This window comes from Psammomys obesus, unplaced genomic scaffold, assembly GCF_907164565.1.
Source record: "Psammomys obesus unplaced genomic scaffold, mPsaObe1.curated_primary_1811, whole genome shotgun sequence".
NCBI lineage: Eukaryota > Metazoa > Chordata > Mammalia > Rodentia > Muridae > Psammomys > Psammomys obesus.
The window spans coordinates 18,399,948-18,417,872 of record NW_026596040.1 but is presented as its reverse complement, the minus strand read 5'-3'; the positions used below and the strand labels follow the sequence as shown (position 1 = coordinate 18,417,872).

General features: G+C 41.3%; 1 protein-coding gene across 1 annotated transcript in view; it reads right to left on the bottom strand.

The window, feature by feature from the left end:
- Positions 1-17,925, bottom strand: part of Megf10 (multiple EGF like domains 10) — a 151,551-nt gene that overhangs the window by 104,376 nt on the left and 29,250 nt on the right. The window contains exon 2 of the mRNA XM_055622807.1: positions 2,219-2,351. Within this exon, the coding sequence (XP_055478782.1) occupies positions 2,219-2,334 (116 nt within the window). The 5' untranslated portion in view covers positions 2,335-2,351. The remainder of the gene's footprint in view (positions 1-2,218; positions 2,352-17,925) is intronic.

Here is a 17,925-nt window from a genome sequence, read left to right as displayed (position 1 = left end):
TACTAGGTGTACAGATTATTGTGGCCTGTCTCTCTCATTGTGCATGCCCATATCCGTATTTGGCCATCTTATTTGTTATCAGAAGGTGGGTCTACTTTCCAATAAACATCTACTGAATACGTGCCCACAGCAAGGTCCCAGAGAGTGGGAATATCCCTGGTGAACAAGACAAGGCAGCAGTGTGTTGAAAGCTTTGCTCAAATGTGAGTAAGGAATCAAATCAAATCCGCTCTTCCAAATGAGTGATGGCTGGAATATCGCCCATTCCTTTTGGTAATCCACTCAGCAACTTCATCTCCTTGTGCTGAACATCCTAATGCTCAATTCCCAGCCACTGCCAGACAGTGTTTCTTTCTGCCTGATTTCCTAAGCCCAACACTGTCAAGCAACACTAAGCCATGTGCTGTTCACTCTCCTCCCTTCTGTGGTTTTTTCACATGGGCAATTGATGCACATTGCAAGCTCCAAGTTCTGACGGACTGGCTTCACATCACAGCCAATACATCTTCAAGACCCATTGATTTCTCTCTCCCCGCATCTCACAAGTTTAACTGTTCTTTCCTTCTGCCTAAAGCCACCAGTCACTAAGAAGTTTACCTGCCAGTTGGTCCCTTCTGTTCCTAAACTTGGTACAATATGCATTCACACACGTACAAATATTCCTGCATTCCAGATTCATTCCTACTATTTTAACAAATATTTATTGCACACTTCCATACTGAAATGTCTCAGGGAAGGTGTTATGAAGATGATAAAGATAATTAGTAGGTGCTCTTTCTATATGACACTGTTATTACCATAAATTTATGAATTTATGAACCTTGTATTACCTATTTTCTCTACAGCATAAAGTTTCTTGACATGTAACTTCATTAATTGATAGAGCAATCGTGTTTTTGTTGTCCAACAGAGATGGCAGCAAGCTCTGGTTCCAAAAGGTAATGCTAGCGGGAAGACATCTGGATGTGAGGACTGGATACTAGTGGGATGTGCAGTCTACTTGTTAATCATAGTGCTGAAGGTAACAGACAACAGCACCAAGAACTGATGGGATTGTGCTACAGCCAGTACAAATGCACATCCTCTGCTTGGTTAAACCTTTGCATGAACTTGTTATTTGGGGATAAAGACCCCTCCTGAGGCCCAAGGGCAGCTCCTCAGAGCAATGCAGTCTGCACCTGCTTATACTGTGCCAGCACAGGACAGGCTTGGGCTGTTTTCTGCTTCAGAGGGAACTAGAGGCTCCCTAAGGATGGCCTATCATTTTGTGTGTCTTGCATATTTCCTACTGTGAATTGCCCACATCTGGATACTCCATCATCTGCCTTCACGTAATCTACCTGACACTGCCTTCTCCGATGCCCCACTGACTGTTCTGAATGCCATTCTTGGTGATGTGCAAGACACTGGCTTCAAGCTATCTTCCATCTGTAGACATTCCCCCCAGGTCCCTACTAACACACACACACACACACACACACACACACACACACACACGCACACACACACATGAATGTCTTCCAGACAACCTCAGGAGACACTAACTCCATGCAGATTTTCCTCTTCATCCAAAAATCAGGCCTCCTTTTTTTTGTTGTTAATGCTTTTAGGATTCAACCCAAGGCAAGCTCTCTGTGAGCTGCAGCCCTGCCCCACATTAACCTCATACCCGTTTTGAGACAAGGTCTCGTTAACTTACCAAGTCTGACCTTAAACTGATTCTTTACTGATGGAAGACCTTCCTTGAACTCATGACCTTCCTTCCTCGCTCATGAGCAGCTGGGATTGCAGAACTGTGGCACACCAGGTCTGGCTCAGACCACCCTTCCCAAGCTGCTCATGGCACAGTTGTTCTAATCCTACATAGTTCAATGTTTTAATCCCATATAGTTCAATGAATCAGGATAGCACATGACCCTGCGCTCCTTCCCACCGCTCACCCAACATTCGCAAGTCCCGGTCCAGCTCCTCAAATTGCCTCACGCTTACAGACTTCCACCCAAATTCCAGTTAAGTCATGATTGTCTCCCTCCATCTTACAGCTGTACCCATGTTAGAGCCCCCAACAAAATACTCATTCCGAGGCCTGTAACGTGACTCAATTTATTAAACTGATTTTTGGTTTTTCACAGGAAAGTTATTTCAAAATGCCTCCTCAAATTCTGGTCCTAGGCGTCAGGCCTGGGCTGCAGATGGAAAAGACCGCTCTTGCTGTTACCTTTCCCAGTGGCTGCACACATTGGGATCTTCCAGGTTCAGAGAGGATGCTGTCATCACCCAGTGGCACAACAATGAGCAGATGAGGCCTAGGCATGAGCTTGAAGGAACAGCCATCTTCTTTGAAGAGCAATCTGCAGGAAGGAAAACAATAGAGTAGCATTAATAATCACCAAACAGAATTGTTTCTAGGAGAGCTGGAGACTCGGTGCCAGTTACCAACTAGGGCTGAAACACTCACCCTCACGCCACCTATTGAAATAGCTGGGTCACCAGGTTTCTCATGCCAGGAGAGAGAGAGAGAGAAAGAGAGAGAGAGAGAGAGAGGTGTTTCTCATGTCATGCAGGGTGCCAACCATTTTATAAATGACTACAACGGGCAGATTGTCCTTTGCTGCCACCGTGACAAAAGTTCTTCTGATCCACGTCAGCTGAAGCTAAAGAAATCAACCAGGGTAACACAGATTCTCCTATGAGGCATATTTCCTTCTGGAAGAAGAGGGACCAAAAGAGGAATCTGGCCTCATTTGTCCCCAAGAATGCATGATGAAACAGAAACATAGAGAATAGAATATAGAGAAAGGCACCTCAGGCTCAGGCTGGGATTCATAAAGTGATTATTTCATGTGCACAGAGTGCCACCCAATCCTAGGCACGACAAGAATGCAGATATCCAAAAATGCACAACCGGTACCCCTTCCCGCCCATTGAGAAGCTTAGTGACATGAGACACGTTTCTTCATATAGTGCTTCAGTTTCGCCATCTTTCTAATAAAAGCCAAATCAACTACCCTACAGTAGTTTCTTAAAAAGTGCAGACAACTGAGAAAAACGTAAAGCTGTTTAGACATCAGTGTTGAAGAAATTGAAGCTCAAGGCTATGATAGCAACGCAATAGGAAGCCTGGAAAACAGGGGAACCTGGCAGGAGTCAGAAAGACAGGATAGAAGTTCCAAGAAAGGGGTGCAGAGGCAAGGGAGGGCAGGGTGCATTTAGGGAGCTCAATTAATTCATGTGGGAGAGAGACAACAGCTGAAGAGTCTGAGAACATATCACGGCGGTTTTGTAAGCTACTGTGAAGTATGAGATTTTGACCAAGCATAACCAAAAGAATGTCAGGACAAATGGCTAACCGTGGTTCCTAGTAGCATACCAAAACACAAGCTGACTTCAAGACTCTCCCAGCATCACAAATACCTGTTACCGAGTCCATGCTGGCATCTTGGCTCTTCTCACCCCACTCCCACCGGAACTTCTCCAGCTCATGGGCTTCTCTTCCCCCAGTTCTCATTCCCATGTAACCTGCCATTTTGGCCAAGCATTCTCTGGGAGCACTCTTTTGAGTTTCTCTCTTGGCTCAGTCTCCTTTGTCTGTCCTCTCTCTCCCCACCTCTCTCTTCGCATGGTGCCGTCAAAGCTATTGACCATGTTTAGTCTACTACTTTCTCTCCCTGCTGTGAACTCTTCCAGATGCCTCTGGCTGTGCTCTCCCTCGTATCCACAGTGAAAACATTCACCTCAACCCTCTCTTGGAGCCGTCATGCCCTCACTTTATTTATACACTACTAAGGTGGGCAGAGAGAGTGACATCGCACGTCTATCAGGCAGAGGGCAGATAGACAACCACAAGTGAACTAGAAGGCAACATTGGCTACCAGGGACCTGAGTGACTCTGGAAGTGTTTTAGCAGGTGGTGTTAGGATTTAGCGGCAGAAGTATCTTGGCAGAATGGGGCCAAGGTGTGCCGCTAAGAGATCACACCATGTAAGAAATTTCATGTCAGAGCTTTCTTGTAGCTTGGGGGAGGGAGGGAGGCAAGACCATCTCAGAGCAGGGATATGAAAGAGAGAGAGGATGAGAGAAAGGGGGCCATGATGTCAGTAGGGACCCTTTAAAGGGTGCTCATGTCACATAGGAAATTACGCAACTCATGGAGACAATGGGAATGCACTTCACCTGGTGGTGGAGGGTGATGACATCTCTGGTGTTTGCTAGCGCTGAGTCCCTTAAGGGCAGGCTAGTGGAGCGCCTGCTTTCTAACAGATGAAATCTACATGGCCTGGTCACTGAATATAAGAAAAATCAAGGAAAAAGACTTGGGATTTGCCCTCAGGGGAACTAGTCACCTATCACCGAGCTCAGCTTAGATATTTTAAGATAGGGGCTCCTATTAGGAATGTAAGCAAAGCCATTACTGAACACTTATCAACCCCCTACTATGTGCAGAGACTACACCAGGAGTAAGTTTCAGAGTTGTAATGATATGCCGCAGGAACTCACATGCAGCCCTTCCCTTGCTGGAACTCAACACAAAAGGCTTCATGATCACACCGTGCCATCATCACATCATAGAAATGGACAGGGAGCTAGAAAGAGCTGTAAATAGCTATTTACAGATTTTACAAGGAAAATAAGCATTGCCTTGCCTGTGGAAAACTAGCAACAATGGACCGAATTGTCTGACTAAAGCAGTTGTTTTCTGGGTGAGAACTGGCATCTAGAAAAGTTATGCTAACTTTTCATACCACAAAAATCTCGTGGTTTGAAAAGACCATGTAATTCTGCTGCTGTTGTTTGTCTTTAGGTAGTTTGTTTTTATCTTCCTGGGGCTTGTAGCTGGGGGTCTCACACATGCTGGTAAGTGTTCCACCCCTGAGATACACGAAGCCCATGAAGGCCTTGAACTTGCAAACTTCCTGCCTTAGCCTCCCAAGTAGTTGAAATTATAGACTTGAGTTCTCAGGACTGATAATGATATTTTAAAACAAACAAACAAACAAATAAATATCAATAATATTAAACAACAGAAAAAGCAACCTAAAGACTAAGATATGATGGAACCTTCAGATTCAGAGGGACAGATCAAAAGAGCAGATATTAAATTCTTCAAGATCAAGACTGGTTACAAGGACAAATGTTTTAAACACCTTGTAATGAGTTATCTATCTCTGACATCACAAAAGAGAAATCCGGGGGTGGGGAGTATTTAAGGACGAAGGGAAACATCATGACTTTTCAGGATAATTAAAACACAGTGTAAGTCATTAAGAGAGGCTGTAAAATCTTTTAAAAGGGTTGTCATTAAATAATTCCAATATTTAAAGCACAATTAGGTAGCTAAACTATGACTCATGAGTGAGTGCAAATTAAAACTTTTCAGCCTTATGTTATAAAGCTGTGGGCTCTGCAGCTGACTATCAGAAGGTCTAAGAAACTCTGCTATGAAGAACAGGACTATAAAACAGCTCTTGATGACCTGCAGTGACCATTTGTCTTGGCTACAGTCTACTACACACAGCACTGAGGCCTGAATGCCAATGACTTCGTCTTCACAGCAACTTGCCCAGGAAGCAAGGGCTCTGACTGTCCCCACTTTACAGCTGAAGACACATGTGGCTAGTGTCTTCCCTCACCCACCAGAAAAAGAAAACCTTAAGTCTAGTTGGTTGTGACAAATCAGCAGAGAGAACCTCTCTTCTCCCATAGCTTCACTTTGTCGGGGATAAGTGTTTCCCTTCAATGAAGTGTGAAATATGCACACTTGTTTTCATTTTTTCCCTCAAAGACAAAATGAAGGCTGGTTAACGGTAATCTGCCAACGACTCATAAACAATTACCCCAAATTGGAAAGTTTATCTCCTGAGCCACCATTTCAAATCAAACCACCCATTTACCAATTAGCAATGTTTAGTCTGTAAAGTTAGAAATGGCTAACCGAACTGCCAAGAGAAAGAAAGACTTCGTGTGTTCTCTTTTAATGCAAAACTTGTGTCAGGAATTGTCCAGTTTCTTTCCTTTGCATCTGAAGCGAATAAGCTCTGGGAGGGGCTCCCAACAAGGCAGAATGTGGTCACTCTCCCTTGCTTTGGTATTTTTGTATGAGTTATTTTGTTGTTGTTGTTTATTTGCTCATGGGTGGGTGAGTGCATGTATGCATGTATGTGCCTGAAAGTTTGTGTGTCTGCATCTCTCTCTCTCTCTCTCTCTCTCTCTCTCTCTCTCTCTGTGTGTGTGTGTGTGTGTGTGTGTGTGTGTGTGTGTGTCTACAGGTCAACCTCCAGTGTCCTTCCTCAGGAGAGACTTCAGCCTTGTTTTTATAGATAGTGTCTATCACTAGGATTTGGTGAGGCTGGCTGGCCAGGGAAGCCTAGCTATCCACCTGTCTCTACCTCCCCAAAGCTAGGACTATAAGCAAGCACCATCTCGTGCTACGGCTGTTAAGTCAGGTCTTCATGAGTGCACAGTGAGTACTTTACCAGTCAGGCCAATGGGTCAGTTGCCCCTTTGTTTTTAGAATTCAGCATTTAAAACTGCCAAAGGGCAGGTTGCAGGTGGCCTTTGTGCCAGAGAACTATCAGCACAGTAAAAGGCTTGTGATCTCTCTCTCTCTCTCTCTCTCTCTCTCTCTCTCTCACACACACACACACACATAAATGATTAAATTAAAAAATTATCAGCTGGGCATAGTGGCACACCTTTAATCCTATCATTCAGGAGGCAGAGGCAGGTGGATCTCTGAGATTGAGGCCAGACTTGTCTACAAAGCATGTTTTAAGACAGCCTGGGCTACAGAGCGAAACTCTGTCTCAAAACAAATAAAAAGTTACCTAAAAATAATTTAATATTAAATAAATTTTTAAAATGGTATCACAAAAAGCATTACATGTGAGTTTATTAGAACAAAAAATGTATAAAATCAAAATATTTTTAAAGGTGTGCCCATGTCTGTGTGTTCAAGTGTGTGAAAACATGGCTTCTTCATCCCAAAGCATTTTCTTAATTTAAATTAGAACTCAAACAGCTTTCTAGGATAATATCTCTAGAATAAAATGTCTAATGCCAGAACAGTTGCTGGATCAAGATGCAGGAATCACATAAATGCAGCTACCTGGTTCAAACTGTTTAAGAAAATCGTTCAGATGTTTTATGTGCTGTGAGGAGAGAAGATAGCTCATAAATAAGATAATACACTATACAGACTGCTATAGAAACATGACATGTTACTTTAGGTAGAAACCTGGGCTGTCCTTTTGTTCTACCTTGTTTACTCAAAGTGCTGATCCTCAATATGAGTAAGATGTTGAGAGGATGATGCAAATGTTTTCAGTATTTCATTCATCTTCTTCTATGCATTTTGGTGATGGGTGTGAGCACCTTTTTTTCCTTTCTGCCTATTTTGAACGAGGAAAAGTTCAATACATTTTCTCCTTATTTTTTTATTGTGTATTATCGTCTTATACTAAAATTTTGTAATATCTTCTCTTTCAAAAACTGAAAAAATACTTTTTTAAAAGAGCATTATTTCCATTGAAAAAGGCAATGAAGTGCTGTGTTGCTTTGTTAAAACAGATATTTTGAATATGTTTAAAACTCTACATTGGGTGGTAAGTTACCCTCACCCACTTAGTCCTCATTTTCAAATAACTTCCCTTATGATTCCATTTAACAAAATTTTAAACGTAGAGAGAAACAGGTCATTTGCATGAACCCCCTAGTGCCAAACTTGATTGCATCCCACATCATTCACTTAATTATTCTGGGAAAAAAAATCAAAACAGAAAATCAGTACAGCTGATTTGCATTGCTAAAATGCTGCTATTAGGATGAGGAAACAGCCTTCAGAATTAACTCTTGCTACAGTGATGCTTCACTTGTTCAGACACAGAAGCCCCTGCAAATAATCAGGGTGAATAAGATCCGTATACTAAATAAGCGTGGGCTGTAATAATAGGCAGTGTTTCTTTATCTGCCTGTTATGGAAATAAGTAACAGGGCGTTGACTTACTAATTTATTTTTGTAACAACAGGAGAATAAATGATTCTAGATAACCCTTTTCTGGCTCTAAAATCTATTTCCATTATAGAATCCCTGAGTTTGCACATAGAAATAACTTGAATAACTTGGGTGTTCTCACACCAAGCTTCTTATCTATTCCTAAACTAACGTCTTGATTAAGAATGACCATTTTTGCACCATCAGTTTCTCTCTCCCTCTGAATACTAAGAGCCTCCCGTTTCACTTGGCCTTCCTATTGTTTTCTTTATACATTGCCTGCGATTAGTTCTCATGTGGCTTGGATGGAGAGGTGTTGTGTCTCTTATGGACCCTGAGCCTGTGGACAGAGTACCCACAGACAGCTTCACCATGCTGATACCAAGCCAGTCGTGTTTGCTGGTGATCCTGAGGATGAGCACAGATGAGGACCTCCATGGAAGTACACTGTGCAGGCAAAAAGGAACACAGAAGGCACTGTCCTGAGTTCTAGTCCCATCATCCAAGGTTAAGCAATGTAACAAAAGAAAGGACTGTTTGGCCTCACAGTTTTAGAGGCTTCAGCTCTTCACTGATCAGCCTCCTTACTCTTGGCTTTCAGTGGCATCTTCTGTCATGGCTGGAGCACACAGCAGAGGCTACTCACTTCAGAGTGCTGTATAAAGGGATCAGGGTCCGACATCCCTCTCCAGGACACATGCCTCTTCCCCATCTCTTAAAAGTTTTGTCACTTCTTAATGGCCCTACATTTATAGATAAGGCTTTAAGACATGCAAAGGGAACATGTAAGATCTAAACAAAGCTAGTTATAATAATAATTGCATGTTCTGTTGCCCAAGCATGGCCGCTCTTTTAAGTTCTGTATTTGCTAGGTCTATGGGGGAGGGGCTTTTCTCTTTATTTGGGTGGAGGGGTTACTTGCATTAACTAACCTAAGTCAAATCCCTTAACATAATACAAATATTCTAAATAAGATTAATGAGTTCTGTGGTAGTCACACAGCATACTTAGAACGCTTGTGGGAAAAGCAGCTAAATGCTTTTAAACTACCAATATTAGTAAAAGGGAGCCATTACACCCTATTTTATAAACTTCATTCAGTAACAAGTCCCCTTAAGCCCCTACATATTAGTACAAAGGAAGTATTTAATCATGGTTTCAGTATTTCTTAGGGACTTTAAGCAAAACAGGACAAGGCATGCTGATGAGAAAGGGCCTGCAAGCTCACAACCCACACAGAAAATGCCACAAATTGAACAGCACAGACTGATGCAGGCTGCGGTTAGGACAGAAATAGGCTGTTATGGGAACTGAGGGCTATAGCACCGTCTGCTTAGTCAACCAGCCCCACAATTAAGGAACAGTTTGGAGAAGATCCTGGTGGTGCACCAAGGATCTTGGGAAGCCTTTTACAATGTTCCTAGGAATTCCCCACTCACAACACATGGGGGGAAATTCATAAACTGTTCATTTCCCCTCTGCAAGAAAATATGGGAACTTTTATGGTCTGTAAGGATGTTGTAGCTTCTGCCCTTAGAACCTCAAATTCATTAAAGAGGAAAGTGATAAGAAATACATGGCTATTTGCCAAACAAATAAATTTAGAACTGGCTTCCCAGGACTGTAAAAGGAATGGAAATCAATGTAAGCTGTGAAGGTTCACGAGAGAGGTCAAATTTAACATTGGCTTTAGAAAGAAAAGAAACTAGGAACCCTTTGGTGATACCTCACACACAGTTTCACTGACTGGAGTAGGTCTATCACATCCATTAAGGGAGCACTGAGATTAAACATCTCCCATGGAAGTCAAACAATTTAGAGAGAGCAGAGTTGACTGAAACAATCATGACCTGTCCTCAGCACCACACATGATAAAATGAGCCTTTGCATGAATGAAAAGCCCAGGAGGGGGTCACAAGGCAAAGAGAAAGGTGTGAGCCAATCCTTGGGGTGGAAAACAGAAGGTTTTGTACGTGACTTGTAGGAAGTTTGGAAGGGGGCAGTGCTGGATGGTGAACACTGTGGAGCTTCAGGATTACCAGTTCCTGTCATTCTGGTTTGGTCTAACTTGCATGAAGTCTTTGAGCAGGAGCAGTAGTCAAAGAATGAGGCAAGGAGGTTACTACAAGTCACCGGGAAGTAAAATGACCTTCCTGCTCCCAGGACAGGAAGTGAGAAATATGTAGAGCATCAGCATAGCCAAGAGAAATAATAAAATTATAGTCTCTATGATGGAGAGAAATTTGGAGGTTTTAACCATTCTAAATTCTGGTTGTATTTTGTAGGATTCAATCTAGCTCATGCTAAAAACAAAATACATTTCTTCTTTATTAGAAAAGAAAATTTCAGGTATTATTTCTCATTCCAGAATCCAGTAGACAAAATCAAACTTATTTTTTTTAAACCCCTCATAATCTAACGTACCTCAGTGAGGTTCCTACCCATTGTTCTCAACCAGAGTCATTATTTTCATACACTAAATCATACCCTGTTGTTATAGTTTGCCTCCATGGTGCCCTTCAATGTTCCTTGCCTTGAATAACACCTGCCCAACACACACACACACACACACACACACACACACACACACACACACGAGTAGATTTGTTCGATCAATTAGGCTTTTGGAAAAAGGACAGCAAAACTTTGAAATGTAGGTCATAAAGATACTGTACTTTCATCTTGCTTCCTGGATTTCAGTTGGTTTCCTTGGGAAACCAGTGGTCTCGTTTTTACGGCACTCAAGAAACCTTGAGTAACACTGACATGGTAAGTTATTTGTAACAGGCCCCTAACACCTTAGTAGGTCCTCAGACCTTAGCACAACTGACTCCATAATGGAAGTACTATTCAGGCCATAAAACTCAGCTTGTACACAGTACCACCTGCCAAAAATGAAAATGAAGGCCTCATTTGCCAAAGCCCACAGTTCTGGGAAAGTCTATAAATCTACTAACAGTGCTTTATGACTTTCATAGTTCTGCTTCTGGATAACTGGTCTTGTTTACTGACTATGTCAACCTAATACATGTTTTCTTATGCTTAAAAGTTCATCTTGAGAAAGTCTCAGAGCTACCCTGGGATCCCAAGAACCTACTATAGTCACTATCCAGCTAATAAAGACTTTCAGTTGGCTTAAGCTCATGTCTAAGAAGTCTTCTCTGCTGGATACCCCCTAACAGAATGGAGGCCTCCTACAAAGAACAGCCTGAGTATTCACCCAGGCAGGAGAACCCCATTGGGCCCTGCCAACATGCTGACAACAGCATCGTGAGACCCTGAATTAGAACTGCCAACACAGCTGCCCCCAAATTCCTGGCCCTTAGAAGCTAGGAGGTCATAGATGTTTGTTATTTTAAGCCACTGAGTTTGAGGCAGTAAGAGTTAACCGATATGACTATTTTTAAACATTTCTTTACTAAAATTGCTTTGTCTTGTGCCCAAGACACTTCCCGATAGTGCCTACCATGTTGCCATCACCTTTAGCAGCAGTAATGAGCAGAAGAAGCCACCTGCGATGGTTCTGAAATTCTTTCCCTACATTCTAGCTCCTGGCAAAGGCCCATCATCTTCTAATTACGATCTGTTATTTTGTGCCTACAAGGATGACCTCGATGATGACTATGCTCTGAGGCACATCTGCTGATTTCTTACACACAAAGTGCTGTCCCAGGTTACCCAGCCATTAGACTTTAACCTTTTATTATGCGTTGACACAAAAGAATCTGACCCAACTTATAACGACTTGGAGAGTTCATCATGTTTTCTGTGCTACAGATTATTTATAAAATACTGAATAATGGATCCCAAAGTCTTAATTAATTTTAATCTACAAAATAATGCTTCTTTTACTTTCCTGAGTATGAAGAAATTATCTACTACTATTATTAATGGCATTAATTATCATTAATAATTAACTATTATTAATATTATTATTAATGTGCTTATTATTAATGTTCCTTGGTTGAGCAAGGAGTAGAAAGGGGATTTCAGTACTCCATTTGTAGCAATGAGCAGGCCATCCAGCCAAAAGAAAAAAACTGTAGTGTTACACTGTGTTCTCGGCAGATGGAATTCAGCCCTATCTATAGAGCATGTATTCCTCCCACCAATGCAGAGCATGCATTCTTCCTAGCAGCACGTGGAACATTCTCCGGATAGACCACAGGTTAGACCACAAAATAAGTTTCAAAGATTTCTAAGAGCTGAAGTCTTTGACTGGAGCTATAGTTCAATGGTAAAGTGCTTGCCTGTCATGCATGAAGCCTTGGACTTGACTCCAGCACTAAAAAGAAAGAAATCAATATAGTATCTTCTCTGACAACAATACAATAACTAAAGTGGGAAAATTAAAAGGATTTAACCCCTTTTTGAAGAATCAATGGGTCAAGGAAGAAATTAAAATGAATATTAGAAGTTTAAGAAATAAACATAAACAAGAACACAATGTCTCAAAAATATAGGAGACACGGAAAAACTAAGAGGAAAGTTTATACCAATATCAAAAAACTAACTGGTCATGGTGGCACACACCTTTAATCCCAGCACTAGGGAAGCAGAGGCAGGTAGCTTCTGTGAGCTCAAGTCCAGCTTGGTGTACATAGTGAGTTCCAGAACAACTGTCCTAAAAAAACCAAAACAAAACAAAAATGTAGAAAGATCTGAGATAAACAAGTTATTGTTGTACCTTAAGAAAAAAAAAAAAGGGGAAAAGGTAAAAAAAAAAAAAAAAAAGCAATAAAAACCATAGCTGAAACTAATGAGATAAGAAAAAAATACAAAATAAGTAAAACAAAAAGATCTAAAAAGATCTAAAATTCACAGGCTTTTAGCTAGACCAAGAAAAAGAAAATTTAAATAGGAAAGAGTGTTTTGGTTTTTTTTTTTAAGGGTAATTACAACTGACACCACAGAAATCAGAGAAGCACCAGAGATGACTGGGAATAATCATGTGGTGACAAATGTCCTGACCTAGGAGAAAAATGGGGTCCTTAGAGATACACATCTTGCAAAGATTGAACTGTGACCAGAGAAGCAATGCTGTTTAATTATGCAATTCAAATAGGATGCCCTTTATTGCAGCAGCATGCAAAAGATGAACAGTTTAAAAATGTGTGATCATCTTAATAAAGATATAGAAGAAATATTTAATGAAGTTTGACATCTCTTTATAATAAAATCTCTGAACAAATTAAGTAAAAAACTTAATATATGTATACTTCATAGCAAAGGCCATATATTTAACAATACTGAAATTGGAAAGGTTGAAGGTTTCATTATGTATATATAGACTAATCGAACAGAGCGGAGAGCTAGAGGTAAATTCATTACCTACCCCTGTTTTCAATACAAGTACTAAAGAAGAAAAAGAATGTTTTTGTTAATAAAGGTGTTGGAAAATGCAATACCCATATGCAGAGGAGGGAACCAGACCCCCCATGCCTCACCAGTTAACAAAACAAAAACAAAAATTAGTTAGACTGAAGGCCTGGGGGAAAAGTATGAGATCAAAACTGAAACTATTAGAAAAAATCATCAAGGAAATGTTTCATTTGGGACATTGGAATCAGCAAGTATTTTTTTTTTTTTGGACAAGTCCCTAAAAGTTACAGTAAAGAAAAGTTTTAGAGCAATGAAGTCCCAGCAAACTAAAGAGCAGGGGATAATCAACAGAATGTGGAGACAGCCCACTCAGAACAGTGACCATATCAGCTAACTGTCTGCCTGAAAAGTGTTTGCTATCCAGAACTTTTAAGCAGGTCCAAAAACTCAACAGTAGCGAAGAGAACCAAATAATCAGAATGTGAATATTTTTATGTACCACGTTTAATATTTTAAAATTATTTTTAACTTCCTATTTTGAAATAACTTCAAGGTAACTCAAAAGCGATAAAAATAAGGCAGAGAGCATCTATCCATAAACACATAGGTGCATTTCATGGCTGTTTCTAATCTTCTGAAAAAGACACTTATCTATGTCATGACCTCTGGCCTCCAAATATTTCTGTGTATATTTTCTGTGTAGCCCAATGAGAACAATGATTTAAGTGAATTGAGTAAATTAAATAGCTACACAATAATATCAAATAAAATGTAAACTTAATTCAAATTCCAGTTTCCTAATAACATAATTATTTCAACAAGTTTCAGGGCTAAAGGCACAGCTCAGTGCTAGAGCTCTTGCCCAGCATGTGTGAGGCTCTAGGTTGAATCCTCAGGATCACCAAGGGGATATCAAAAACAGTGGGAACTTTTCAAAGTCTTTAGTAATGAATAAGTATTTGTCATTTTAACTAACCAATCTTGGTGAAGACTATCTTTAATCCTCTAGGGCCTGTACAAGCTAAGATGAGTATAATATCCTAGACACACTAATGACAAGGCAATGTAAGATAATTAGGGTCAAAAGCCTTAAAAAATACATATGTAAATTTTAACTGCACTTCCAAGTCCTGAGTGGGGTAAGGGATAGCATCATTGAAGAGCCTACTTTAAAAAAAAAAAAAGAAAAGAAAAGAAAAGAAAGAATGAAAGAAAAAAAGAAAAAAAGCTCTGGAGAGCCCTTGGCTGGATAGATTGAGGAGAACGGTGGTGGGGGGCAAACACAAGACATTCCTTTTTAGAAGGAAGCAAATGGCAGGGTTGTTTGGATCATTGAGTAGAGAAGAAAGTGAGTGGAAGAGGAAACATGGGTCTGACCATCAAGAAAGGCACTGAAGATTGTTGCTTAAGGTATACTAGAGAGAAATACCCAAACAGGAAACCTCAGCTGAACCAAGACTAAAACAGTCTAAGAACACAGAACTCAACCCACAGGGGGAAGGGGAAAAGGCTATTTTTTCCCTGTTCAGTTAAAAAGTGTGGACTTGAAACATTTCAAGTTTGATGGATTCTCTAAAAACAATTTAACATGAAACACTTAATCACAGCAGAATGACACAGGCATTGGGGAATGTGGCTTAGGTTGTAGTGGCAGTGCTGGCATCAGGAAGGAAGCCCTGGATTTTATTCCCAGCACTGCATAAACTGAGTGTGGTCGGCAAGGCCAGCACTTCAAGCACCGGGAGGTGGAGACAGTAGGATCAGAAGTTTGAATCCATCCTATGTCCATAGCTTGAGGTCACATTGGACTCAAGGAGACTGTCACAAAAGAAAAAGAAGAACGATGAAAGAAGACAATTTCTTCCACTTACAAAGGAAAAGTCAAACAATGATGAGGAGGAAGATTCCTACAAAGCCTTGGTGTGCAGCAGGATACTTGAGTGTCATCTGAGTCTTAAGTGTTTGTACACAGTAAGAGAGCGTAGGACAGTGATGAGAGGGCTAAGCTAATGCCTGCTGGTCCTGCCACACACACTCCAAATCCAGCCTGGTGTGAAGAGAGAAGCTTCCTGCTTAGAGGCGTGAACTTGAAACACTAGGCCTGATACAATGAGTGTCCTTTCAGGGTGATACCAGGCTTTCCACTTCCATCACTGGCGTGACCAAGGGCGGTGTGTGTTACCTGCTGTCCTGCATCTGGCTCAGTAATCTATACTGAGAGGGTGTTTGATGTTTCTGGAGGGGGAACACAACTGAAGAAATGTTTACCTTCTTCAGATAAGCATCCAGTTTCAAGAGGGACACATCCGGAGCCACTAGGGAAGAAAGGGACACATGCTGAGCCAGCCAGAACACCAGAATCAATACCAAAGATGGGGGGGGGGGGTGACAGATGCTGCGATCAGATCCCTTCATGTTCCAAGTTCCTCTGCAGGTACTGAGATTCAGTTATTAAGGCTCAGTGGAGTACTCCAAGTCAAGCTTACAGCACAAGCACATGGGAATACGTCAGTTAACATACGTGAATTCTCACACAACACACACATGCACACACACACACACACACACACACGAATCGCATGCACTTGCTGTTAGAGTAGAAAGCCCTAATGGGACCCCATTAAAATTTGTATGAAATAACTGAGACTCCAAATGAACACGATCCGTCAAGATCACAGTGCTGGTCTGTGGGTAGAATACAACAGGACCCGGAACGCGAGTCTACCAACTTTTAGTTCTGTCACCTGCCCATTAGGAGAAACAGCCATTGTACAATAACAGCCTGTTTGAGTACGGTAGCATCAAACACTTCCTGAAATATCAATCTGCTAACTGTCAGCCTCTAAATGACTGAGCCACTTACCAGTCTAAGACTACGAACTAGAAAGTACAGGAAGCAGCCCCACATTTATGCTGTGCTGATGTCTCAAGTAACCAGTGGCTTGGTGACTCAATGGCCATTCTTCCCCAAGGACCCAGTGCCGAACCACTAACCGCGACCAGGATGCAGAATGACCACAGTTTTCTCTTGCTTCGGACACTGCAGAAAGCATCTCAGCAATTTCACTGGGTGGTTTTAAACCCACATGGTTGAAAGCTTTGAAGATTTCAGACAACATGTGGATAGGCAGCTGTGGAAGGGGAGTGGGTGGAAGGAGGCCATTATCCAAAGCTGTGTCTGGTCAGGGCTTTGGGAGAAAAGGCTGGGCCGCCACCTTTCCGTGGCTTCCTCACCAAATACATACACACGCAAATATAAAACAACCCACAGCCCAACCCCCCCAACTTGATGGCTCTTTAAATAAGGCTTTGTCTTAGGAGACAAAGTGCCACAAGCTGAATCATCTGCACCACTTCCTGAGCTGTCCAGACAGACCTTTTATTCAAGCGGTGACCCTGTCTGACCCTTCGTAATAGCCATAGAACAATATCATATTGACAAGGGCCATTTTCCATGGCACTTCCTTCATTTACATTATCTGTAATTCTCACTTCTTTTTTATTTTTTTAATTTATTTATTTTTTATTAATTACCATTTATTCGCTTGGTATACCTGCTGTAGCCCTCCCTTGTCCACTCTCAATCCCAATAATTCTCATTTCTTATTGCCCTGTGACTCCCCATTTGTCCCTCTGTGTATTTGTGGCACAATATGGAATCAGGCTTGGCAGAGACTGGAGGATAAAATAATAGCCACACTCTAGCCCAGTTCAGCATCAAGCTCCCTCTTTACGTCCTTTTCAGAAACACAAGTCTAGTTCACAGCTTGGACAGCCATCAACTTTATGAAAGTTATATTTTTCCTTTGCCATTCTTTTAAATATTTGTTATTATTTTATGTTTATTTTGTGCATATGAGTATGTATGTATGGGTGCTATGGGTGTCCCTAGTGCCTACAGAACTAGAATTACAAAGGGCTGTGGGCTACCACATGGGTGCTTGGAACGAAAACAGAGTCCTCTGAAAGGATAGCAAGGGCTCTCAATCACTGAGCCATCTCTCCAGCCCAGATTTATGCACAATTGTGTGAACATAGCCATTAGAGAGAAAGCTGGTCCAGTAGCCTGATTTTTAGGCAGTGATGCTATGATCCAAAGAGGGTTGGTGTGAACACAGGCCACAAAGCTGCTTTCTAAATATTTCCTCCTTGGGCTGAATCTAAGCCAAAATTCAAGATCCTGCCAATTTGTCTTAGCTAATAATACAAATTGCTACACACAAAGATCATAAAGATATGATTAATTTGTTATGTGTGGCTAACACTACCCTTAAAAGAATATGAATATAGAAATAATAGGCCCTAGGGTGTTTATAAAAATTTAATACTAAAATAATCTTTAATGAGGCAACTCATGGATGTTCCTTTTTATTTCTGGGTTGATAAGATCAAAAAGAATTGTGTTTACACAATTTATGATCAATGTAGCAAATAAGGCATGGGCCTGGCAGAAGGATTACTCATATCACTAGAAGGAACTTGTGGAAAGGGAATAGATGCCTCCCAGTCTCCTCAGAACAATGAGACCATTTCAGTTTCCCAGCAATATTCTTAATAACTGGGTAGAGGAAGGAAGGAAGGAAGGAAGGAAGGAAGGAAGGAAGGAAGGAAGG